The sequence below is a fragment of the Drosophila pseudoobscura genome, chromosome 3 (genome assembly GCF_009870125.1).
Source record: "Drosophila pseudoobscura strain MV-25-SWS-2005 chromosome 3, UCI_Dpse_MV25, whole genome shotgun sequence".
Lineage (NCBI taxonomy): Eukaryota > Metazoa > Arthropoda > Insecta > Diptera > Drosophilidae > Drosophila > Drosophila pseudoobscura.
In genome coordinates, this window is record NC_046680.1 from 7,047,677 (window position 1) to 7,069,981 (window position 22,305).

At 49.6% G+C, this 22,305-nt stretch overlaps 3 protein-coding genes across 4 annotated transcripts; 2 read left to right on the plus strand and 1 right to left on the minus strand.

Annotated features, from left to right (window-relative positions):
* Positions 1-1,122: 1,122 nt before the first annotated feature.
* On the plus strand, positions 1,123-6,171 carry MFS14 (Major Facilitator Superfamily Transporter 14). Of its 2 annotated transcripts, none has more exons than XM_001360368.3 (4): positions 1,123-1,509; positions 4,140-4,336; positions 4,396-5,472; positions 5,533-6,171. In XM_001360368.3, exons 1-4 carry the CDS (start codon positions 1,461-1,463, stop codon positions 5,710-5,712), a joined length of 1,503 nt encoding a protein of 500 aa, XP_001360405.1. In that variant the 5' UTR covers positions 1,123-1,460; the 3' UTR covers positions 5,713-6,171. The 2 variants fall into 2 exon arrangements, with proteins under 2 accessions (XP_001360405.1, XP_033233845.1); XM_033377954.1 differs by lacking the exon at positions 1,123-1,509 and adding an exon at positions 2,437-2,624.
* Positions 6,172-6,736: 565 nt separating this feature from the next.
* MFS15 (Major Facilitator Superfamily Transporter 15) lies at positions 6,737-8,773 on the plus strand. The gene is made up of 4 exons (XM_002138243.3): positions 6,737-6,943; positions 7,005-7,141; positions 7,207-8,304; positions 8,369-8,773. Exons 1-4 carry the CDS (start codon positions 6,883-6,885, stop codon positions 8,561-8,563), a joined length of 1,491 nt encoding a protein of 496 aa, XP_002138279.2. The 5' UTR covers positions 6,737-6,882; the 3' UTR covers positions 8,564-8,773.
* LOC4803740 (mucin-5AC) lies at positions 8,771-21,457 on the minus strand. The gene is made up of 6 exons (XM_015183820.2): positions 21,050-21,457; positions 16,620-16,653; positions 10,874-14,325; positions 10,636-10,809; positions 10,280-10,581; positions 8,771-10,224 (listed from the first exon to the last, which is right to left on the minus strand). Exons 3-6 carry the CDS (start codon positions 14,312-14,314, stop codon positions 9,360-9,362), a joined length of 4,782 nt encoding a protein of 1,593 aa, XP_015039306.2. The 5' UTR covers positions 14,315-14,325; positions 16,620-16,653; positions 21,050-21,457; the 3' UTR covers positions 8,771-9,359.
* Between the last annotated feature and the right edge of the window lie 848 nt (positions 21,458-22,305).

Below are 22,305 nucleotides of genomic sequence, written 5' to 3' on the forward strand. Positions count from 1 at the left end.
CGAACGACAAAAGAAAAGATAGGGAAATCCAATGACAAGTAAAATAATTAAGGAAAATTTTCGCTATAAAACGGAGATTTTCGGATAGCAGAAGCTGTCATATTGAAATGAAAATTGCATTGATCAACGGTGATGCTTTTATGTAAGTTAATAAACCCGATAGGCACGCCATCGATCACACTCCGCATTGTAATGGATCGTCTAGAGTCTCGAGGCTTTATGTCGTTTTTTAGAACAGAGAGCGGGAACGGAACTGCGAGAGATCTTGGAGGAGGAACTCAGCCACAGAGTTGAGATGGGTAATGAGATGAGGTTGATCTAGGCTTATCAATGGAAACAATGACCTCGACTGGTGTTTCATTACCCTTATCATCAGGCACACAGGCATCAGAAATCTACATTTAAGTGTATAGTACGAGTACGGCTATGATCTCCAGCAAGGATTCCATTTCATTCATGCTCACGCCCAGCCTAGTAACTGGTAGATACCAGATCTAACTGCATCTCTAGCTCTCAGACAGAAAGAGACAAAGAGAGACACTGATGCCAGAAACATCTCAGCTAATTGCAAGAGAGAGTGCATCCCCGAATACTGTGACTAATTTTACAGCACCAAAATGCCCGAGTAGATGTTACAGAAACAATCGAATACTGAGAAACCAACAAGAGGAAAGTGGAAGAGCAGGAGGAGGATGAGGATGAGGATGAATAGCAGGCAAAGAGTGCACTGATAACCGAACACTGTCCTGTCCATGTGTTGGTGTTGTTTACATACTCCCATATGTATGCATGCCGGTTCCACCAGGGAGAAATCCACACCAACACTAGTGCCAATCGTAGAAAGAATGAGATAGTGGTGTGGTGTGGTGTGCTGTGGTGTGTGTGTGTGTGCGTTTTGGTTGCTTGCCAGCGTGTTCATTTTTACTGATAGCAGCGCCGCACGAAAACGGAATGGAATTCACGCGATACAGATACACATGCTTACACTCTGGCTCTCACTGCCCTGCCTCTATCTCGATCTCTCTTCTCTCTCTCTCTCTCTCCGCCGCACTCTGTCCACCAAGAGAGTGCTCGGCTCGGGTCTCTGCTCTGGCCCGCTGTCCGGCAGCGTTTCGATCATATTTATAAAAGAATCGGCCGCCGTGAGTTATTCAAGCAGTCGCAATCCGCACCGTTCGCCAGAACGTTCAAAAGATACCTACCTCCTCCTAGGGATCCAACGCGTGCTCAGTTATATACAGTCGTGGAAACAGCTCCGAAAGAGAGAGTATACTCGCGTCTAAATAAAATTCAAATAAAATAAGCACACATGTGTATTCCAACTTCATGACGGAACCGGAACACGTTGTGTGACATATAAAAAAAAAACAAAGAATACTACGAAAATTCCAGTGAGAACGTTCCAATTGAGGTTTCATTTTTTTGAAAAATACTAGTATTTCTCAACCCGCGTCGCACACATGACCACCGCTCTGACAATGGTGAAAACAGGAGGTAAATACGCCAACGGTAAGTGCAATCCAACGATACAGATCCCATCGCCATTCCCATTTCCACTGAGATCTCCAAGCACGTGTCTTATATAAGTCGCTCGTGTGGCGGGCCTGGGGCCTGGGGCCTGGCGCCTGGCATGTTCCGAGCTCGGACAGCGGCCTGTTGCCGGAAATTGCTTAATTAGTTCTCTAACAGACGTGGAGATACTCGTACTCAATCCCACACGATCTGATCTCTGTCGTGTTCGCTCCAAATAAGTTGCGGATCGCCATTTCCAGATACATTTCTATCTCTCGACTGCAGATGACTGGAAGCGTCGTTGGCCGCGTTGAGTTCAGATATAATTATGCAGTACGAGTATATATTTATATTGCTTATACAGTCAGATATAGACGACCTCCACTGCAGCGATCGACTGCAACCGCCATCCTTCGCACAAAGAATCCGAGCACTTCCCTCTCATTTCGCTCAACTCTAAAATATAATAATAAATATTATAAAAATGTCGGATTTTCCCTCATTAAGTATTTACTATTTTTTTTTTTTTTTGGTTACGCTGCCAAACAAAATCGAATCACATTTTAGCACTGTCGGGTGATAAAAATAAACAAAAACGGAATGAAAAACCTTAAACGAAACGAAATGGAAAGAAATGAAAAGAGAGGGGAAACTCAACCAGCGACAGTATTTAGTATTTCTTTTGATTTTATTCCGAACTTTAAATAGATCTACATAGAGTGACAAGACGGGGGAACTGGGGAGCAGTGGCTCTTTAGTCAGCTGATAAGCTAATCCCAAAGACAAATTGACAGTTGTAAAGCGATTTCGAAAGAGCACGGTCTTTGCACGCTCTTTTCGTGTGAGAGAACAAAGCGACCGTTGGCGGTGGGGGAGTGAAGTAGGGCCAGAGCTGTAACTAGTGATTATCTTATCGACTTAGGGGACTTCTGCCTACTACACCCCAGTACACCCCTATGGAAAGCTCGGTGGCGTTCCAGTTTTATCGGAGTACAGCTCATTGTCGGTTATCAATACAGCACACTTGACTTCGTTGTTGTTCTTTTTGTTTTGTTTTTGTATTTCTTGCTGTTGCGTTGTGTCCTCCGATTGTCCCACTAACGGACGCCTAGGTACAGTCAGCCTCGGCCGAATGGCAATCAATCAAAATATACCAGACTATACTATATACCCCTAATGGCATCCAATAAACACTCAAAGCAGAAACTCTTTTTTTTATAGAAGCTCATAAATGTTGATTGATATGGTGTCGTTTTTTTTGGGTGCCGCAGAAAATTTAACTTTGCAGAATCAGAATTCGACTCTCTTTAGTGCCCCCTCAGAGGACAAACCAGACAAAAGTTCTGTATCTTAGCCATAAATTTGCTTGGCTCTGCAGGCGGAGCCGCCTGCAGAAAGTATTCCGCAAATAAATTCAAAAACGTGTCAGATAAAGCGTTTTCAGTGTTGCTCCTCACACGACCCGACTTGTCCACGAGTCATCGGTGCGTCCGGCACGAGAAGCTGATTCAGTTCCATAAACAGAGAGCAGTGAGCAGAGAGAGAGAGGGAGTCATGAGGGAGCGGCAGCAGCAAGAGCGAGCGTGTGCGGGAGTGTTCTCGATCGGGCAGACCCCAAAGTACATATGTACATACATACATACATATGTACATATGTTTGTGCGTTTCGGACGTCATCGAACAATCATCCATCCGATTGGGGAAAATTATTTGGAAGAACAAGCAATTATTAGTTTGGAATTTAAGCTGGCTCCGAATCGGCATCGGACTGGACTGGAGTTCCAACTGGAGTTCAATAGACCCAAACGCCTTGTAAGGCCGCGTTGCAAGGTTGCCTGTTGCACTGTTGCAAAATGTGTGCGGCTCGGTGCGATGCGGTGCGACGTTTGTTTAAGCCATTTATGGTGGCTTAGAGTCGGGTTTAAAAATAGCCTACAAAAATCCGCGTAAGGTAGCGCAAGCAACCAATAAATAAACTACCAAATCATGTTTTCTCTGGGATGCAGCGGCATAGGTGTTCGTTTGGTCACGTGAAGATCGGGCGACTGCCGTTCGGCCTCAAACAGGTAGTGTGACAAGGCAGCCGCAGAGATACGCAGAGTGTTGGCTTTGGGCCACATGTACAGCACCGTACAGCAGATTCATGTTACTCGTATGTTGCATTTTATACGCTTACAACGACATGCATGCTTCGCACTCGCCCAGGTCTCGTCTCTCAATATTCGCAGCCAACGCTGTTCATAGTGGGCGTGTGTACATGTGTGTGTGTGTGTGTGGGTCTGTGCGAGCGAGAGTGAGCGTGTCTGTGCATGTCTGTGCGTGCACGAACAAGATTTTGACATAGTCAAAGTCTTTTATAAATAAACGCGCCCCACATACTTACATGGCTACCAGTTTTGGGAGCAGCAAAGAGAACCGCAGCGAAAAGAGAGAGGCGTCTATTGATAAGAGCATAGCCACACACGTTTTCACCTGTTGAGGGAGAGAGTGGGAGAGTGGGAGATTGGGAGAGTGAGCGTCTGCGCAGGCGCATGTGCTTAATCAGAGCGAAGTTCATCCCATTCATCATTCATTCCAGGGTATGTGTACCTTTAGCTAATCTCTATTCCAACACTTTTCCTTTGCAGAGAAATTCTTCGGCGTGAGGCATGTTCAATGCATCCTCTGCTTCTTCTGCCTGGCGATGTGCTACGCATGGCGGGTGAACCTCAGCGTGGCTCTGGTGGCCATGACCGAGCCGCAGTCTAGGAATGCCACTGAGAATGAAACTGCCACCGCAACGCCAGACGACGATAGCGACGATTTTGACCTATTCGATGCTGAGGTAAGACACGGGAACCATCCAAGTCCGACACTCGCTAACCCTCCCATTTCCGCCTGCAGTACTATCAGTTCACCGAAAGCCAGAAGTCGTACATGCTTAGCAGCTTCTTCTGGGGCTACATCGTCACCCAGGTGCCTGGCGGTTACATTGCCCAGCGGTATGGGGCCAAGATGCTGCTGCTCGCTGGCCTGGCAGCCGCCGGTATCCTGACCATCATCTCACCGCTCTCCCTCAAACTTGGCGGCTGGACGGCTCTGTGTGCAGTTCGCTTCACGATGGGTCTTACCCAGGGCGCAGTGCACCCGGCCACGCATGCCCTGCTCTCCAAGTGGTCGCCGGCCAACGAACGTGGCATGCTGGGTACCATCTGCTATTCGGGCGCACAATTCGGAACAGTGGTGATGCTGGCCACGAGTGGATTCATTGCCGACTCCTTCATGGGATGGCCGAGTATCTTCTACTTGGGTGGAGCCTGCGGCTTCGTGTGGATCGTCTTCTGGTACGTGTTCTCGTCCAGCACGCCGGAGGAGCACCGCTTCATCTCGCCGGAGGAACTCAAGTTTATCGAGGAGTCGCGCAGCGATGGTAAGATGCAGTCGGCCGATAATCTGGCGCCGACTCCCTGGATACCCATCTTCACCTCGATGCCGTTCCTATCGCTGCTGGTGGTGCACTGCACGCACATGTTCGGCTTCTGGACGCTGCTCACCCAAATCCCCAGCTACATGAAGAACATCTATGGCATTGACATCAAGGAGAGCGCTCTGCTCTCCTCCCTGCCCTATGCTGTGATGCTGCTGCTCAGCTTCTTCTTCGTTTGGCTGTCCAAAGTGCTGCAGAGGAACAAGTCGTTGTCGCTGTCCTTCAACCGCAAGTTCTTCAACAGCATCGGCCACTGGATACCTATGTGCTCACTCATTGCCCTGGGCTACGTGCCGAAGGAGGATAACCTACTGGCCGTGGTCCTGCTTACCCTCACCGTGGGCATCAGCGCTGCCACCTACCTGGGCTTCCAGGTAAACCACATCGATCTGTCGCCCAACTATGCCGGCACCCTGATGGGCCTCACGAATGGGGCGGCCAACATCATGAGCGGCATCGCGCCGCTTGTTGTCGGTCAGATCGTCCAAGATCCGGTAAGTGTAGTCATGGCAGATGTTCCTCGAGTTTCTCGCTAACGCTGATATCTTCCACAGAAAAATGTAAATGACTGGCGTCTGGTGTTCTTCCTGGCCGCCGCCGCCTACTTCATCGGCAACCTGCTCTTCGTGGTCTTTGGACGAACGGAGGTCCAGTGGTGGGACTCGCCAGAGCAGACGGTGGACGATGTGGAGCAGGGAGTGCCACTGTCGCCGAATGGCCAAGATAAGCGCTAAGTCTGGATAACCACCACATGATAGGGGCATGGCATGATAAAGTCATAGCTGTTGTTTCATAGTTTTAGTCGTAGTCAATTAGTTAGGAACAAGACCATAATGACGATCGCGTGCTTCCATTAGCGATATTATACGATAATTGTTTAGTTCTAAGGCGGCGTAAATTATTGTTTGCAGTATTTTTCCATAATGTACATAATCTAAAGCTAAAATCCAATTAAACTTGCAACACGAGAAAAAATTCAGTGTAAATAGGGAAGTAGCCCAGAACATAGTTGTATTTGCTGCTAAAAACAAACTCTAGTAATTGTTATGTTTAGTATTTAAGCTAGGAATAAACTTAAAACCAACTTGTGATGCACGAAAAGTGAACTAAAAAGGCAAAAAAATCAATGAAGACATTCAAAGCCATTTAATAAAACAGCTCAAGTCGAAGCTGAAAGTCAAATCGTACCGAAATTAATGTTGTTTTATTTAAACACTGAATCGAATTTGAATTGGGCGCCTCAATGTTGATTATCGATAGATGAGCAAAGTGTGACCGTTGAAGCCACGGTATATCGGTATATAATGGGATATTTTGTCGATTTCATCAATCTATTAAATTTCATTTTTAAAGTATATAGAAATCCAATACAAGCAAGTGTTTAAAACTGGTAACTGGTTTAAAACAAACTGGTCAAGTAGAAAATTTGTTAATTAATCGTATAAAACTACGTGGTCATGCCTAAATGTTCTATCTAGATAATAATATTTGACGGAATATCATAATATAGAAATATGGCTTCCAATCCTTGACTGGGAACAATTAACCCATTGTAAGCCAACGGTGTATTTTAATAATCCACCGAAAATAATGAAAATTTAATCATTTTAGCGCAGTTCAGGTGAAAAATATCGTGGGTTTTTGTATGCAAAAATGAAGGTTAGGATGGACCTACAAGAGTAATTACTATTATAATTATTATTTGTATAATTTTTCGCGGTTTAACTCGAGTTGTTATCCAGTTTAAAAAAATGGGGCTTAAGTGGGCCAAGTATATTTATCAGTGGTTATCAGCAGTTTTATTTACATATTAGACGCTCTTGAGGGCGCCTCTACTTTTCCTCCCTCCATCACTAGCATAACATCTATTAACTTGGGTACGTGGATAGAATTGGACCCGCAATATGGTACTCGGCTGCTCCCCTTGCTGCAGTCGGACTGGCTACCAGCAAATAGGGAACACAGGCAAGTGTTTGCCGACCTCTTTGTTTGAATCTGTTTTCTCTTACGTTGCACATATTTTCAGGGCCACGATTCGGAGTGCGACATCTGCAATGCATTCTGGTCTTCTTTGGCCTGGCCGTGGCCTATTCCTTGCGCGTTAACCTTTCCGTGGCGATTGTGGCCATGACGGATCGCAATGCCAGCAACCCGGACTTTCCTGTAGGCATAGTTATGCATTAGATGCTCATTCGATAATATACATAATTCATTATTTTGATTTGCAGGAGTTCGAGTGGAACGAGAGCGTCAAGTCCTACCTGCTGAGCAGCTTCTTTTGGGGTTACGTCGTCACCCAGGTACCAGGTGGCTATCTCTCGGCCATCTATGGTGCCAAGTATATGCTCTTCTTTGGAGTGCTTGTATGTTCCTGCCTCGCCCTGCTGACGCCCTTTTGCGCTATTGCGGGCGGCTGGAAGACCGTAGTCGTTCTGCGTGCTATTCAGGGTCTCTGCCAGGGCGTAATTTTCCCCTCAACCCACACGTTCCTTTCGAAATGGGCGCCAACCGAAGAGCGGGGCCGACTGGTCGGCTATTGTTATTCGGGCTCACAGTTCGGTACGGTGGTAATGCTCTCGGTGAGCGGTTATATTGCGTCTTCCTCGCTGGGCTGGCCCAGCATCTTCTATGTTCCTGGCTGTGTGGGCATTTTGTGGTCGGGTGTGTGGTACTTCTACTGCTCAAGCACTCCGGCCCAGCATCCATCGATAACGCCGGCTGAGCGTCGCTACATCGAATCGTCTAACCAGACACGCCGTCCATCGGATGTAGGACGCGAGATGACGCCACGTCCGCACACGCCTTGGCGACGCATTCTCACCTCCGGACCGTTTCTGGTGCTCGTGCTGGCTCATTGCGCCAACAACTGGGGCTTCTGGACGCTGCTCACAGAGATTCCCACGTTCATGAAAAGCGTTCTGGGCATGGACATCAAGAGCAACGGCCCGCTGTCGGCTCTACCCTACTTCGCCATGATACTGCTCACGTGCGTGTTCATTTGGCTTTCGGATGCAATGAAGCAACGTGGCACAGTCATTCCACTGGGTTTCTCCCGGAAGTTCTTCAATACGCTGGGCATGTGGCTGCCCATGCTCGCTCTGATCGGTCTGGGCTACATCACCGAGGGCGAGTCCAATGTCCGTCTGGCCATTAGCTTGCTCACCACGGCAGTGGCTACCAATTCGGCTACATATTTAGGCTTCCACGTAAATCACATCGATCTATCGCCCAACTTTGCTGGTACTCTGATGGGCATCACGAACTGTGCAGCCAACTTTATGAGCATTCTGGCGCCGCTGATTGTGGGATTGATTGTCTGGGATGAGGTGAGTGCCTGGTACTTTTGCATTAATAGATTTCACATGTGCAAATGTCATATCTCTCTTTCAGACGAATCCCGCGCAATGGCGAATCGTTTTCTTCTTCACCGCTTTTGTTTACTTTATGGGTAATCTGCTCTTCATGGTCTTCGGTCGGACCGGTGTCCAAGAATGGAACACTCCAACAACTAGAACGCCAACGGCCACATCTACTGAAGAGGGAGAAGCCTTTGATGGGGATCGGGCGCCGCTTATCGAGGCTTGAAAGCGAAGATGGGTGGAGCACGGAGTTGGGGATTGGTTGTAAATTGTGAAACTTTTGTACCTTAAAGGGGAAGTGCATTCCATGGAATTGATTGATCGCAACTAGCATCGTATTACTAGCTATACACATGACTATATTATATACACAGGATATATTCTATTTATGTACAGAACATATACAAATCCTAAGAAATATCTCGCTTAGATGTAATTTTCGTTGTTTTATTTTATTGGTATCTGTATTTGTATTTGTTAGTACACAATATTGTATGGTACAAGACTTATGCTGGCTATGTGCTATCCTGACATTATGCTCTAACTCTAAGATCTATGTACTAAATTCTCTAAACGGGAATACGATATATCCGGGAAACACTCCTTTGACAACACTCGCAAGGATGGGCAGGATAAGCTTATAGAAATTCTTTGATAGGAATATATATCATTCCAAAGCGTCTTCAGCTAAATATTCGTCTTATCCAAGAACTTCTACAGCCTTCGAACCAGTCCTAGTCACTGCGAATGGGCATGGGGTGAATCCATCCATCAAACCCTCGATTTGCTTATCCTTATGAACATATTTGTATTTAAAGCTAGTTAATTACATCTGGATACGGCTTGTGCGCTTCTGGGGGCTGAGGATGAGGAGCTGTGCTGACTAGCGCCGCCCCTTAAGGTGGCGGCCGCCTGTCCACCCTCACTCGCCCCGGCCCCAGGCTTTACCTGTGCGTATTCCGTTTGCCCTTATGTACATGCAGAGTCCATGTCCACCATGCTCTGCCGGAGGAGTGCTCTGCTCAGTGCAGTTTGTGGTTGGCGGGCAGATCCTCGGACCTTATGCAGCGTCCGCGATAGCAGATCTCTGTCTCGGAGGTGACTTTGGTCGATGTGGATGTGGCATAAACCACATGCTCCATGAGGTCCTTGTGGAAGTTATCTTTGCTACCCTCCGAAGCACCTTCTGTTGCTGTGGTGGTGGTGGCTGTCAGCTCATCGTCCGCTGATGAGAGAGTGGTTTTGTCCGTGGACGTGGCTGGAGTAGTGCTGCGCTTGATGCTCGTGTACTCCTGGCGACGCTTACCCACGGCAGCCAGGGCAGCGTTCACCGTCTCGTCCTCGCTCTCTTCGATGGCAAACAGATCGTGCAGCTGCTTCTTCACCTCTGAGAAGATGCTGGGCTGCGTCTCCAGGTCGCCATCCCCATCCACATCCACATCCGCCGCGGTATCCATGCGACGCGTGGCACTCTCCAGCGTCTCCATTGGCAGCGTCGATGCCAGTGTTGCCTCCTCCAAGGCTCTGGCGGTGGTCACCTCATACTCCTCTGGTGTCGTGGGCGAGGCAGCCGTGGTGGGGACTATCGTTTCTGCTGTCTCAGCCTCGGTGGCTGCAGGTGTCAGCGGGGTGGTGGTCTTCGGCTGCTGCTCCTCCTTCTCGCTGGCCGCCTGCAGGGCATTGTAGAGCTGAGGTCCCAGATTCTGGGACTCGGCCGTCTCGAAGTTTTCACCATTTTCCGATCCACTAGTCACGCGGCTCTTCTTCCACTTGCCACGCCTATTCAGCCTGCCAATGGTGCTGCTGGTGTTGGGTGACTCTGTGGCCAGTTCCTCGGGAACCTTGCCCATCACTTCCTCGAGCAGTTCAGCAAAGGATTTCTCTGGTCTGTAAGGAAATGGAATAAGTAACTGTATGGCATCCAAGGGCATTGAAATCTCACTTCAGGTTTGGCGCCTTTAGGGTGGTGGTGCGTTGCACGGCTGATCCAGCCAGATCCGCAGCTACGTTGAACTCGTACGTCTCGGGCTGCGCTGTGGGTCCCACAGTCACGATCTCTGGCTCGTTCTCGAAGTTGTGGGACTCTGTCTTGTACTTGGGATTCAGTGGCTTGAAACTGTTGGTGTTGGCATTGGCATTGTTGTTGCTGTTGGCAGTCTCCGAGGATGGTGACCACTGGGACTCTTGGCCCTCCAGCTGGAATGGCTGCTTATAGCGACGCCGCTGGGTGATGGTGGTTGTCTGCTAGAGATTCAAATCTTAGATTTGACGCTCAAATGGAAAGCATTTCTCACTCACCTCCTTTTCTTTGGGCTCTTGATTGTAGCGGCTCAGCTTGCGGAGATTTGTCCTCTGGGCTGCTGCTTCCTGGACTTCCTCTTCGGGGGCCGCAGTGGAGGAGGCAGGGTGACCTGGACGACGCTGACGTTGTCGCACCTTGACCACACGACGAGGCGGCAGGCGAGTGCGAATCTGAAAATAGCAGCACAGACATAGAGATAATTCTTCTGGACAAATCTTGTTTCGAATTTCTTACGGAAGGACGCTCCTCCGAGGGCGTGGTGCTGGTCACTGGCGGCTCTGTTGTGGTGGTAGTCCTCACCCTGGGATAGTTTCGGCGCACGAACGGCGAGCGACGTGTTGTGGTCGTGGGCGCTGCCTCTGTGGTTGTCGTGGTGCTGGTCGTAGTTGTCGAGGGCGTTGTGGTAGCCAGCGTGGTGATAATGGGACTCACCTCATTGCGAACAATGGCCTCGGTGGGTGTGAGATCCTCCTGATTGGGGAAGTAGCCGGGCCCGTAGTTGTCCTTGGAGAACTCCTGGTAATGCTGGGCGATCTGCATGGGCTCCAGCAGGCTGGACGGGAATCCCGAACCCTGAACGCTGGCGCTGTCGATGCTGTTGCTGGGCGTCACTGTGTACACCTGCTGTGACTCCGATGCCGGGCCCTCGGTGGTGGCCTGGAAGTCGTACGAACTGGGAATGGCGGTGGGGCTTGTTGGTCGGCGCGAGGGGGCGGAGGAGGAGCCCTTGAACACCGGATAGTTCTGCTTGAGCACGTCACGTTGGTAGTCGAGATCCTGGTCTTCGCGTTGGCCGTTCTTTGATCCCTTCCTGGTCTTCACCTTCAGCGACTGGCGCTCCTCGGTGGTGGGCCTGTAGCGGATGCGATTTGGATTCCGAATGAGGGGATTCCGGGCGCTGGTTGGTCGCCGGGTGGGGATCGGTGCAGAGTCGTCTCCCTGGTCTCCACCGCCGCCCGTGGTGGAGGCGGTTCCGGCTGCAGTGCCTCGGTTACCGTATGGTCGACGGATGCGATGCGGCACCTTTCCGCTTGACTCGGACTCGGAGTACGACACGGAGGAGGTGGTCACCACCTTGGAAACGGCTGGCTTGCGGGTGCGCAGCAGGGGACGGCGGGTGGGTCGCGTTTCCGGCTCGGGTTCACTCTGTGGCGTGATGGTTGTTCCTGGCTGCAGCTTGTCTTTCTCCTGGAGATTATTGACCAATCCGGGAATGTCGGGCGTCAAGGCCGGCAGCTCCGACGGCACATGGTAGGGGTTCGGCTCGTAATCCACGTTGCTGTTATCCAGAATCTCGTTCTGCACTTGGTTGAAGCTGGGCCTGTGATTCAGCGGCGCCTGCGCCTGCTCTTGGTCCACTTGGTAGCCCACATCCGAGGTGGTCACCGGCACTGCTGCGGGCGTATAGATGTTCACGCGATGCTTGCTCTTGACCCTCTGCGTCGTAGGCACCTCGTAGTCGGGTGCATTGGGCGTGTACTGAACCTGTTCGAAGGCGGGCGGAATCGTAGTGAGCGGACGCTGGCGGAAGGCATCTTGCTGCCGGAAGTACTGCTTCATGCGATGCTCTTCTTCCACTGTGGTGGCCGTCGGCGGTCTCGTGGTCAGACGGGGCTGCTGTTCCTGGACGACGGGCTGCAGGTACTCGGGATACAGGTGGCCACTGGAGCCGGGGAATTCCACCTGCGGCCGGGTGCTGTACGTAAAGAGGGGCTGGGTGGGCGCCGCCGTGGTGGATGTCGTCGAGGTTGTGGTCGATGTTGTGCTGGTGGATGTGGAGCTGGTAGTGGTGGGCTTGCTGGTTAGCGACTTAAAGAAGTCATCGCCTCCGATCTGATTGAGCGTGTCGAAGGGGTTCTGCGTCTTGGTGGGTGGACGGTAGATGGGCTGCTGCTGCTGCTGCTGATGATGCTGATGCTCCACCTGAACGTTCTGGGGTCGCTTCTTCTTGTGGCGCTCCTGCTTGGCGGGAATCTTCGGAGAACTCACCTCCTGGATGCCGTCCTGCACGTAATAGTAGCTGAACTTGTTCCCGCGTACAGGTGCACCCGATGCACCCTGTGACTGCGACTGCAACGGGGACTGTGCCTGTGCCTGGGTTGTGGTCTCGAAGGGATTCCGCGTGCTGCTCACGGCTGCATAGGGACGCTGCTGACGCTGTGGCGGTGCCTGAGTCTGTACCGAAACAGAGTCCTTGGCGCGGTTGACCACAATGGAACCCACATGAGGCTCGGGCAGGAGGATCTTGTTGAATCCATTCGGTGTACGATAGCTAAGCGGAGCCACGAAGAAGGAGACATCGCTGAGGTCGCGGGTCTGCGCCAGTTGCGACAAATACGGAAGATCAAACTTCACATAGCCATCGGGAATGGGCATTCCTGCGGGTCCCACAAAGATCTCCGGCGTCTGTTTCGTTGGGGAATCGATCACGGAAATGCTGTGGGCACTGCGCAGGGCAGCCACCACATCCGACTGCGATGGCCGGGAGCTGGAGCGCAGCAGGAACATCGCCAGCGGGGGCTGGTGAGCCTTCGGCTTGGGCTTGGCGGTGGAGAACTGCGTCTGTGCCTGCGGTTGTGGCTGCGGTTGTGGCTGCGGCTGGGACTGGCCAAAGCTCTGGAAGATGCTATGCGGCTGGCTGGTGGTGGTGCTCGGTCGAGAGGTGGTTCCTGCGCTGAAGAAGTCGCTGCCCACGTTGGGATCCTGGGTGTAGAACTGGTTGATCTGGTAGGGATTCACGGCAGGAAGTCCTGGATTCACATTGAACTTGTTAACCTCAAAGTTGGAGTTGGAAGATCCTGGCCTGGAGCCCGACTGCTGTCGCTGCTGGTTGTACAGAGTGTCGTAGGGCACGTACAGCAGCTGGACCTCCTGCTGCCGACCTCCACTCGAGGCCGGAGCGGACGAGGGCGCCGGCTTGTTCCACCCAAAGATCGACTCTGGCTCGGGATCGAGGGGAAAGACCTGGGGGGTCACGCTCTGCAGCGATGGCTGCGTCGGCTTCGCATGGGACTTTGGCGGCAGGATGTCCTGGATGTAGTTTTGCTGCCGGAGGGGTTTGTTCAGGGTCTGTGCCAGTGGCTTCTGCGGCAGGGTATGGAAGGGCTGAGCCTGCTGCTGGCCAAACAGTGAGGGAGGACTGAAGAGCGAAGATGGGGCCTGAAGACCGCCTCCAAAGGTGTGCTGGATCTGATAGCCCGTCTGCAGAGTGGGCGGCGCCTGGGCCTGTCCCCCCTCGTTACTGTGGAAGGGCATCTCAAACTTGAAGAACGACTGCGATGTGGGCTCCTGGCCGGAGTTCGTCTTCAGCGATGACGGTGGTCCCTGTCGCAGGGGCAGGGCCTGTCCCTGTCCATTCGAGTACCTTGGAAACTGGTACGAAAAATCAAACTGCGATCCGGGGGATACTCCTGGCTTGTTAAGGTCCCCGAAACGGGCACTGGGTGGAAACGTCTGCGAGTAGGTCAGCACACGACCGTTGCCGGAACGATCCTTTCCGCCGCTTCCGTCCAGCGGCTGGGCGAGTGGTATCCAATCCAGGGAATCCGTGTCGGAGGTGGGAGCATCCTCGAGCTGCCGCGACCACTTGTCCGATGATTCCTGGGCCCGGACAACGGTGGCAGCTGTGGCCAATAGGCACAGCCAAGTGGCGGTAAGTTGCATGCCTCGCTTCATAGCTTATATGCCTAATCGGAGAGAGATAATTGTGAATCAGACGAGATGAGATGCTATCAAACTGTGTTAGATCTAAGACTCCAATTCCAGCCGCTAAGAACCATCTAATCCGAAAGAATGAAACCCTACCAAAAGGTCAGTTATGGGTTCTTTTATCACGACGAATCTGGAACGCCCAATTAACAAACAAAAAACTCGCACTAAGAACAGGTTACCAATCGCGGATTGTATTTGCAAAAATCCAAGAGTTTTTAGCCAAGAAAAGGTCACCAATTGCAGGTTGCAGCTGTGCCGATTCCAAAAGCAAAATCTCCATGCATTTGTAATGAGATCTTTTCTCATGGCTGGGACCCAGCAGAGGGAGCAGGGACTGTGGACTCTGGACCAGTCGAGCAAGGTCAGTGGGCGTTGGGAGCAGCGCAGTTGCAGTGGCACCCTTAATTCTGATCAATTTGCATACTTAACAATCGCCATAAGCCCGGCTCAGGCTCTGGCCAAGTGAAAGGTTTCTTTTCTAGTCGTTTTGGTTGTCTGGCTCTGGGATCAGTAAATCAACAGATAATTGCTGGCTGTGGAGCGGGCATGGTCTTGGTCTTGGACTATTGCTGTGTCTGTGTCTATGTCTGTGTCGCTGTAGCGGTGTGGCAAGTGTAACTGTAAGTGCAACTGGTCGGCAAGCGGTCGGCCATAACTGCCGGTCTGCCATCCAGCCAGCCAGCCAGCCAGCCAGCCATAATTGTGCACTTGTCTTCATTTGGCCAACGCGAGAAATTGCAATACTTAAAATGAAACGGCAGTCGAGCCAGAGAGGGGACACTCCTCCAAATGCAATGCCTCATTGAATAGCCATGATCCATGATCAATGGAGATTTCCTTATTTCGAAATCATTTTGAATACGGAATATCGAATACGGCAGACGGCATATGTCTGGGCCGGTACTAATTGCATCATCACCTTCCCCACCGCCATTATCTTCTATACTCAATTTCCTATCCTCTATCCTCTATCCTCGGAGTATTATTGTCAAGGAGTGGACGAAGATTCGCTCATGGACGAGTATGTATATGAAAACGAAAGTGAGTCGCCACCGAGTGACCAAACCTGACCAACGATCCGCTGCCACTAGCACTACCATTGGCAGTTGCTTAAGTGAGTAACTGCGGCTCCACTCTGATCACCGATCACCGATCCCCGAGCACTTTCGTTTTCACTTTTCCAATGAATTAATCGCACATACTCCGAGTGCTAGCCCCTGGTTTCTTGCTGCTCTCTTAACGGATGCCAGGCTCAAACTGTGCGCGTTCCAGCCACATAAAATGGGTTAAACGAAAGCAAAAACAACTGCAAAAAAGTGATGCGAAATATCGTAACAGCAACAAAAACGGAACTTGCAACGCTGCCGCTGCCGCTCCCGCTACTGCTGCTGCAAGTCTGTTGAGGGGGCACAGGTCTATACAGGTGGCACAGTGAAAGAAGAAAGTTCATTGCATCGGAGTCCCTCGTCGTTCCGGGGTGGGGAGATGACAGCAAAAATAATAGAAATTAGACACACTTGCGGTCAATATTTCGGACTGCGCTCCAAAAACCAGTTATCAACAAAAAGATACACAAAGAAAGATACAAAAACTCATGGTCACACCTCAGTGAGTCGCAAAAGAGCGAAGGAGAGAGAAAGAGCACGCTATTCGGGGCGGAGAAAGAGACAGGGGCAGTGCACTTGAAAACCATTGCTGCTGCCGCTGCTGGCTGCTCTTTTCATTGAAAGTGAAATGTGACAATGCCCTCTGGTAGGAGATACATACAGACGCAGACACATAAAGGGGTACGAGTCCGATCTGGAGCTGGTAATTTCCCTTTCATTTTGCAGCAGACATCTGGCAGTACATCGAAGCGGACTTTCGTTCGGATTCGGGCGGCAGGGAACCCACAGATTAATGGTATTTCGGGCTGGTTTTATCACTGACCAGAGACCACAGACCAAAGCCGGATGCTAGCACCGAAAAAACGCCTGGGTCTAAGCGGATTACAAGTGCCGCCGGTCCGCTCGTTAAGATCGTTAGTATCTGGTCCGGGTTCAATCAGTTCCTAGGGATTAGCTTGGAATCCGACTCCCTCTCTGTAACTGTAACTGTCTCTGGCATTGACATTGTTTCATCGCTTTGCTGATCATTTGGGTGTGATTTAATTGGATTACCCGACTCGCTGTCTGGCTGTCTGTCTAACAGCGGGGCCGCACCCACTGAACACTGAACAGTGCACAGTGAACACCCACTGAGCCGGAAGGTCATTCCATTGTAAACTTACCATAAACAGCAGCAACAACAGTGTTGAGAGGTAGCTGCAAAATATGCAAAAAATAATATGGAATTAGTTTGATAGTGGGATAATTAAAAGAGTAGCTGCTAGGGCAATAGATCTTCCGTGGTGGGGTCAAGAGCCCGAGGAGGGCTACCAGGTGGGAAGTTGTAAAGGGTTACATTGCTTCGTATGTGGCAATGCCATCTACAGATACATTTGTATCTGCGAGTGGGACTTGGTCTGTTGTTGTTTCTAGAGCTGCTTTTAATTGCACTTGGAGGCTGCAACGGCCACGCTCCGATGGCCGCAGAAAACACCACACACACAAGTACACACCCACTCGTACTCTCCACTCACTTTTTGGCAACGCCTGCGGATCTGCGGATCTGTGAAACTCTGAGATACTAAGACCCGAGGCTGCAGCTGAATTATTAGAGCACAGCACAGCGCGGCAAAAAGAAACCCAAACCCAAACCCAGAGCTAGACCCAGAGCCAAGAGGAATGTGCGTGACCTGAACAGTTCAATTGTAATTGAATTGTAATGTGACTCAGTGTGGTGTGCCGCCAGTGCCACCGACTGCCAATATTTCACAGAAATCTTTGCGCAACTGCAACGCACTGCCACGAATTGATGTCAAGCCAACACACGACTCAGGTTGAGTCGAGTCTATCCTACTTGAAAGCAACAATACCAAATGAATTTCACAAGCCGCACATTAAATATTGAGTGATTTTATCTCTGCCAAATCTCAGACAAATCAGCCGCCATCACTCAGATACAGTTTTCAGACTTCGGTCCAGATACTGACTGATTGTATCGCTGCGCTGCCAAATCTCAGCTGCAGATACAGTTTTAGAGACCCCGAGAGTCAATTAGTTTTTCGAGCAGCAGCTAACGATGAGCCGCCATCAAAATTGATGGCGACGCATAAATTATGCCACAGCAAATGCAGAGCCAATGAACTTTGAATCGCGGGGCAGAAAGAAATCAAACGAAAGCGACAATGAAATGCAGTTTTTGTCGACTGGCATTCAAAATTGGCTCTCGGGGGGCGTGTCACCTATTACAGCGCGATTGTTAGGCCTGCCGGAAAGAGTCAGAGCACCAGAAAACGACATAGGAAAATGCCCATTTGTGGCTCTGCTAATTCCTAAAATTTTATGCCGCAGCGACCCCGAAGAAGAAATGTTTGAAATTATTAAACGAAATGTAAATTTCACGCAGCCAACGGCGACGAACGAAATGAAAATGGAAATAAAACTAAAAACAACAAACTTTCATTTCTCGCGCTCACTGCTTTCCAAATGAGGTAAGAGCCCATACCCGATACCGATACCGGTGTGGAGGTGGAATTGGAGATAGAGTTGGAGGGCAGCCCCAGCACCAGCACCTGTTCGGCAAGCCAAGACATACCTCGGCGCCGCCTCTTGCGTAATCCCAAGAATTTATGCCCAGGCATTTGAAAGCGAAAGTATTTCTTCGTCAAATTCAATTTGGCATGCAAGGGGGTGGCGGCTTGCGAGGCGCAAACCGGATGTGTTGTTGTGGTGGGAGGGGGGGCTCTTAATGGGGCTACACGTTAAACAGTTTAAATTGTTTTAAATTTTTATCACTCAACGGAATCGAATGACAACAATAACGACATTGCGGATGGCGCAAAAGATGCGCTCAGCTAATTACAAAACTTTTGTTTCCAAATGCTCCGCAGTGAATCCAGTGAAGCCATTGAGACAGGGAGCCAGTGAGCCAGTGAGCCAGAGATAACTGGGGCCCCAAACAATGTGACAATTTCGAAAGAGCTACTTACTCCTATATAGGCATACATATACGCCGCAGAATATATGTATATGTACACGAGTAGGTGCATATATGAAAAACCATAAAGCAAGCTCTGACAAAACAAAGGCGCATAGCGGGAGCCAGCTGAAGAAAGCAAAAGTTGGCCCAAGACAGAAGCTGAAGAAATACCCCGTACTAGAGCAGGCAAATGCATGTGGCCTGGGTCGGATCAGGTCTGGCCTGTCGAGGCGGCACACCATTCTGGGCCCCCAGACCTACTACTTACTACATGTGATGCAATCCAACGAGTGTCTGTACATATCCACATAAACCGCCGTCTAAACGCAGCCAAGAGATACATATGCACAGATGAACATTAGCAATCAATCCACATCCGTGACCAAGACAAGAGTGTGAGAAAAAATTCAGTAGGCCAAGACACTTCAACTTGTCTGGTCTCTGGCGTCGGAGGCCTGGTCTAGAAAAGCGGCAAACAAAACGCAAAGGCCCCAGCAAATGGGGCTGACTAATCAACTGCTGCATCTCGGAGACCCACTGCGACTTCAACTGCAACTGCCATAGCTCACGACTTAGATGCAGCGGGCCAGGCCATAAAAACCTGGACTGAAATTGAATTTTATGTTGTTGCTTCTACATTGATCTGATATTGGCAGTAATTATTCACATTTGGTACACGGATCGTGTCAAAATCTACCATTATATGTATTACTAAAATCCAAATGGGGATAATGGCTAACCAAAGTATACTCTAAACATCAAACGAAATGTGTAAGAACATTTACTTCATTTTAGAATTCAGACATTTAGTGGATAGGCTATAAACTGAAACTATAGCTGGGATGTAACTAGTCTTTATATGTATAATATAGTCTGAAAACTCAGTAAACCAGTTGGATAAGTGGTTTTTAAGTAACAAACATTAATTGAATGGAAAAACAAAGCTTTTCTTTTATGTGTGTTTGAACCACTTAGTAAGCAATTTAGGAACCCTATACTATGGTATACCATTTCCATAGTGAATATATTACCCAATTTCTGACCTTCCTAGGGCTCAATAACTCAATTCCAAACTCTTCATTAAGTTCTGCCACGCACTGCGGCAGACGAAAGAAAGCGAAAAGCGAACTAATGAAGCAAGTTTGCGTCCTAAGTCTTTTGTTTAGCCAGAGCGAGAAAGTCGTAACACCAAGGCAGTCCGAGTGGAGGCTCAGCGCTTGACAAATTGAACGTTTTGCGGTTGAGTAATTGAAAGACAAAAAAATACAGACAGGCGGACGGATTTATAGATGGACGGATGGGTAGGCCACACACACAGGCAGCCATGCAGGCAGGCTGGGGCCTGGCACGTGCTGAACCTTGGAAGCTTCTGCGGCTACGCAAAGACATTCGCACGTTTCACTTTCATTGGTTTCAACAGTCCCCCGATGGGGGATGGCGATGGGTATGTGTATGGGGGATGAGGTGTAACAGAGGAGTGGAGGAGCAGTGGCAAATATACACATCAAGCGCCACATTAAGACACGACAATAAAGAAAAAGTGAGTCTGAGCGGTATTATATTTTCTTGACACTTTCGCGAGTTTTGTTTTCTCTCTCCCTCTCTCTCTCTCTACTTCTGCATCTCTTTTATTGGCACTGGCATTGGCCGATGAGGCGGCTACGTGATTTCAGTTTGCTGCCAAAGGCTATGATGGCCATGTGGCTGGGGATGTCTCTGTGGAAGCGCGGGGCAGCCAATTGGCCGGCCGGCGGGCATCGCCGTCTGCGTTTATTGTAATTAGAAAGTATTTAATTTCGAAAACGCCGCCAGTTCGCATATAAAAATGTGTATACACACATAAATATAATATATAAAAAAAGTATAAAATAAACGTGAACCTGTGGGTATGTTTATTTTCCCCTCTCTCTCGCTAACTGTGTGTTTGCGTTTTCGAGTACCCTCAAATGACAAACATCAGTAGAAGCATCCACAAATAAGTGAAGACATTAGTTCCGTTAAGATCGGATGGCATCAGAGATCGGGGAAAGAAATGCCTGCCTTGAGCATCGCACATACATGCATGCATATGTAAATGGGTCCGATAAACAAGACTTTTCTTGTCGAAAATAAAAGTTTCACCTGGTGAAAATTGGGTTAATGAAGTGGAAGATGGAAAAGCATCAAACCCCGAACCCGAACCCGAACCCAAGACATTTGTATGTGGCCCCCAAAGAATAGACATGGACCGCAGTGGGACAGGGCAGGGGTCTGACACCTTATCTACTCGTAAATGAGGAAGTATGGTCATAAAACTTGACTCGACCTGTCTCATCTCGTCTCGTCTCTCTCTAGAGGATGGACAGACAGATAGCTGGATGGCTGGATGGATGGTTGGATGGTTGGAGCCGACCATAACTCTTTGGGCAAACAAATTGCATGCCAGTTAACGAGAGAAGTGAGCAAAAACAAAATGAAATTTCCAAATAATTAGAGCATGAAAAAATAAACAGCAATATTGCCGACACATGTGTGCAGCTTCTGTGTAGAGAGTGAGAAAAAAAAATTTCTATTTGCCTTTTTTGGCAGTTAGACGTGCCCCGTCCCTGCCCGTCCCGGCCCGTCCCGCCCCGCCCCGCCCCGTACTTGGCCACTTACCGCTCTCCTTCCTGCAGTCAGCGGTGTCTTCTCTTTCACTTTGCCAAAAACTCAATTACTGCTTTAATTTTTGACTAATTTGCAGATTAGCAGCAGATCCCGATTCGCTGCAGCTTGAATTTCACTTTGAACAAACACTTTAATGGCAGCCGTGGGCCACGGAATGGTGTCCAGGCAGGAAGCGCACGCACTTTCAGTTGGCGGAGGAGCCGTGCAAATGTCGTTGGCACCACTGTGGCTCTACTGGACACTCGAGTTACAGTTAAAGTTAAAGTTAAAGCTAGAGTTCGGTTTCAGTTGGAGTTCGAGTTAAGTTTTTGCCGAATAGGAGCTGGAGCTGCGCCGCGTCTGCATCGTTCGCATGCCGTTAACAGACTGAAGAAATGAAAAGCGTCTCTGGCCAAAGTAAGTAAGAGTGGTTCGTTGGTTCGTTGCTGGTTTTCTTTCGAGCAGCGGAGGCGACGCCGGCAGCGCAGCCAACTTCTGCGTCAGCGTCAGCGTCAACCACAATACGCTTAAAGCCAAAGTGGCTTTTACGAACATTTTTGTAGCTGTAGCTGTAGCTTTTGGTCTGGGCCAGGCCAGGCCAGGCCAGCAAACTGTAGCAAGCCAATATGTGGTCTGGCCGTGTCTGGTGCCGCTCTGGGGTCCAAGCTGCACCACTAGCCTGGCTCGCTGCCACCACCGATCTCTCAAAAGATCCACCCATGATTTGTGATTTGTGGTGGATAATCAAAACTAACGTAGGCCCCCAGAAGGCACCTAAATGCAAATCAGTTGAGCTCTGCTCGGCCATAAATGTCGTCTGGCCGCCATTCAACATGTTTCTAGTACTAGTATTTCTCGTTGCAGTGCTCTGTTGTTCCTTTTAGTGTGCCAGTTTTGCAATTTGCTGTGACAAGTTTTTGTGCTGCTGGGAAAATTGATCCGCTTGCAAGTTGCAACCGATCCGCGCTCATGATTCAGTAGGCATATCGGCAGCTACAATTCCATAATTCTGACTCATTGCCATATGGCTATGATCCGTGCATCAAGCTTTAATTGGCTTTCAGACTCCACTCCACTCCACTCCGCACACTCAAGGTCGTCGTCATCGTCGTTGTAGTTGATTTCGTTGTTACACTAGATTCCATTATGAGTTTAATTGAATTGTTTGTTTGGTGTGTTTCGACGGGGTAGGGTAGGGCAGCAGCAGACTCTGGAATGAAGTCGAGTTTGTAAACCGATTTGGTGTGGAAATTGATTAAATACCGGAG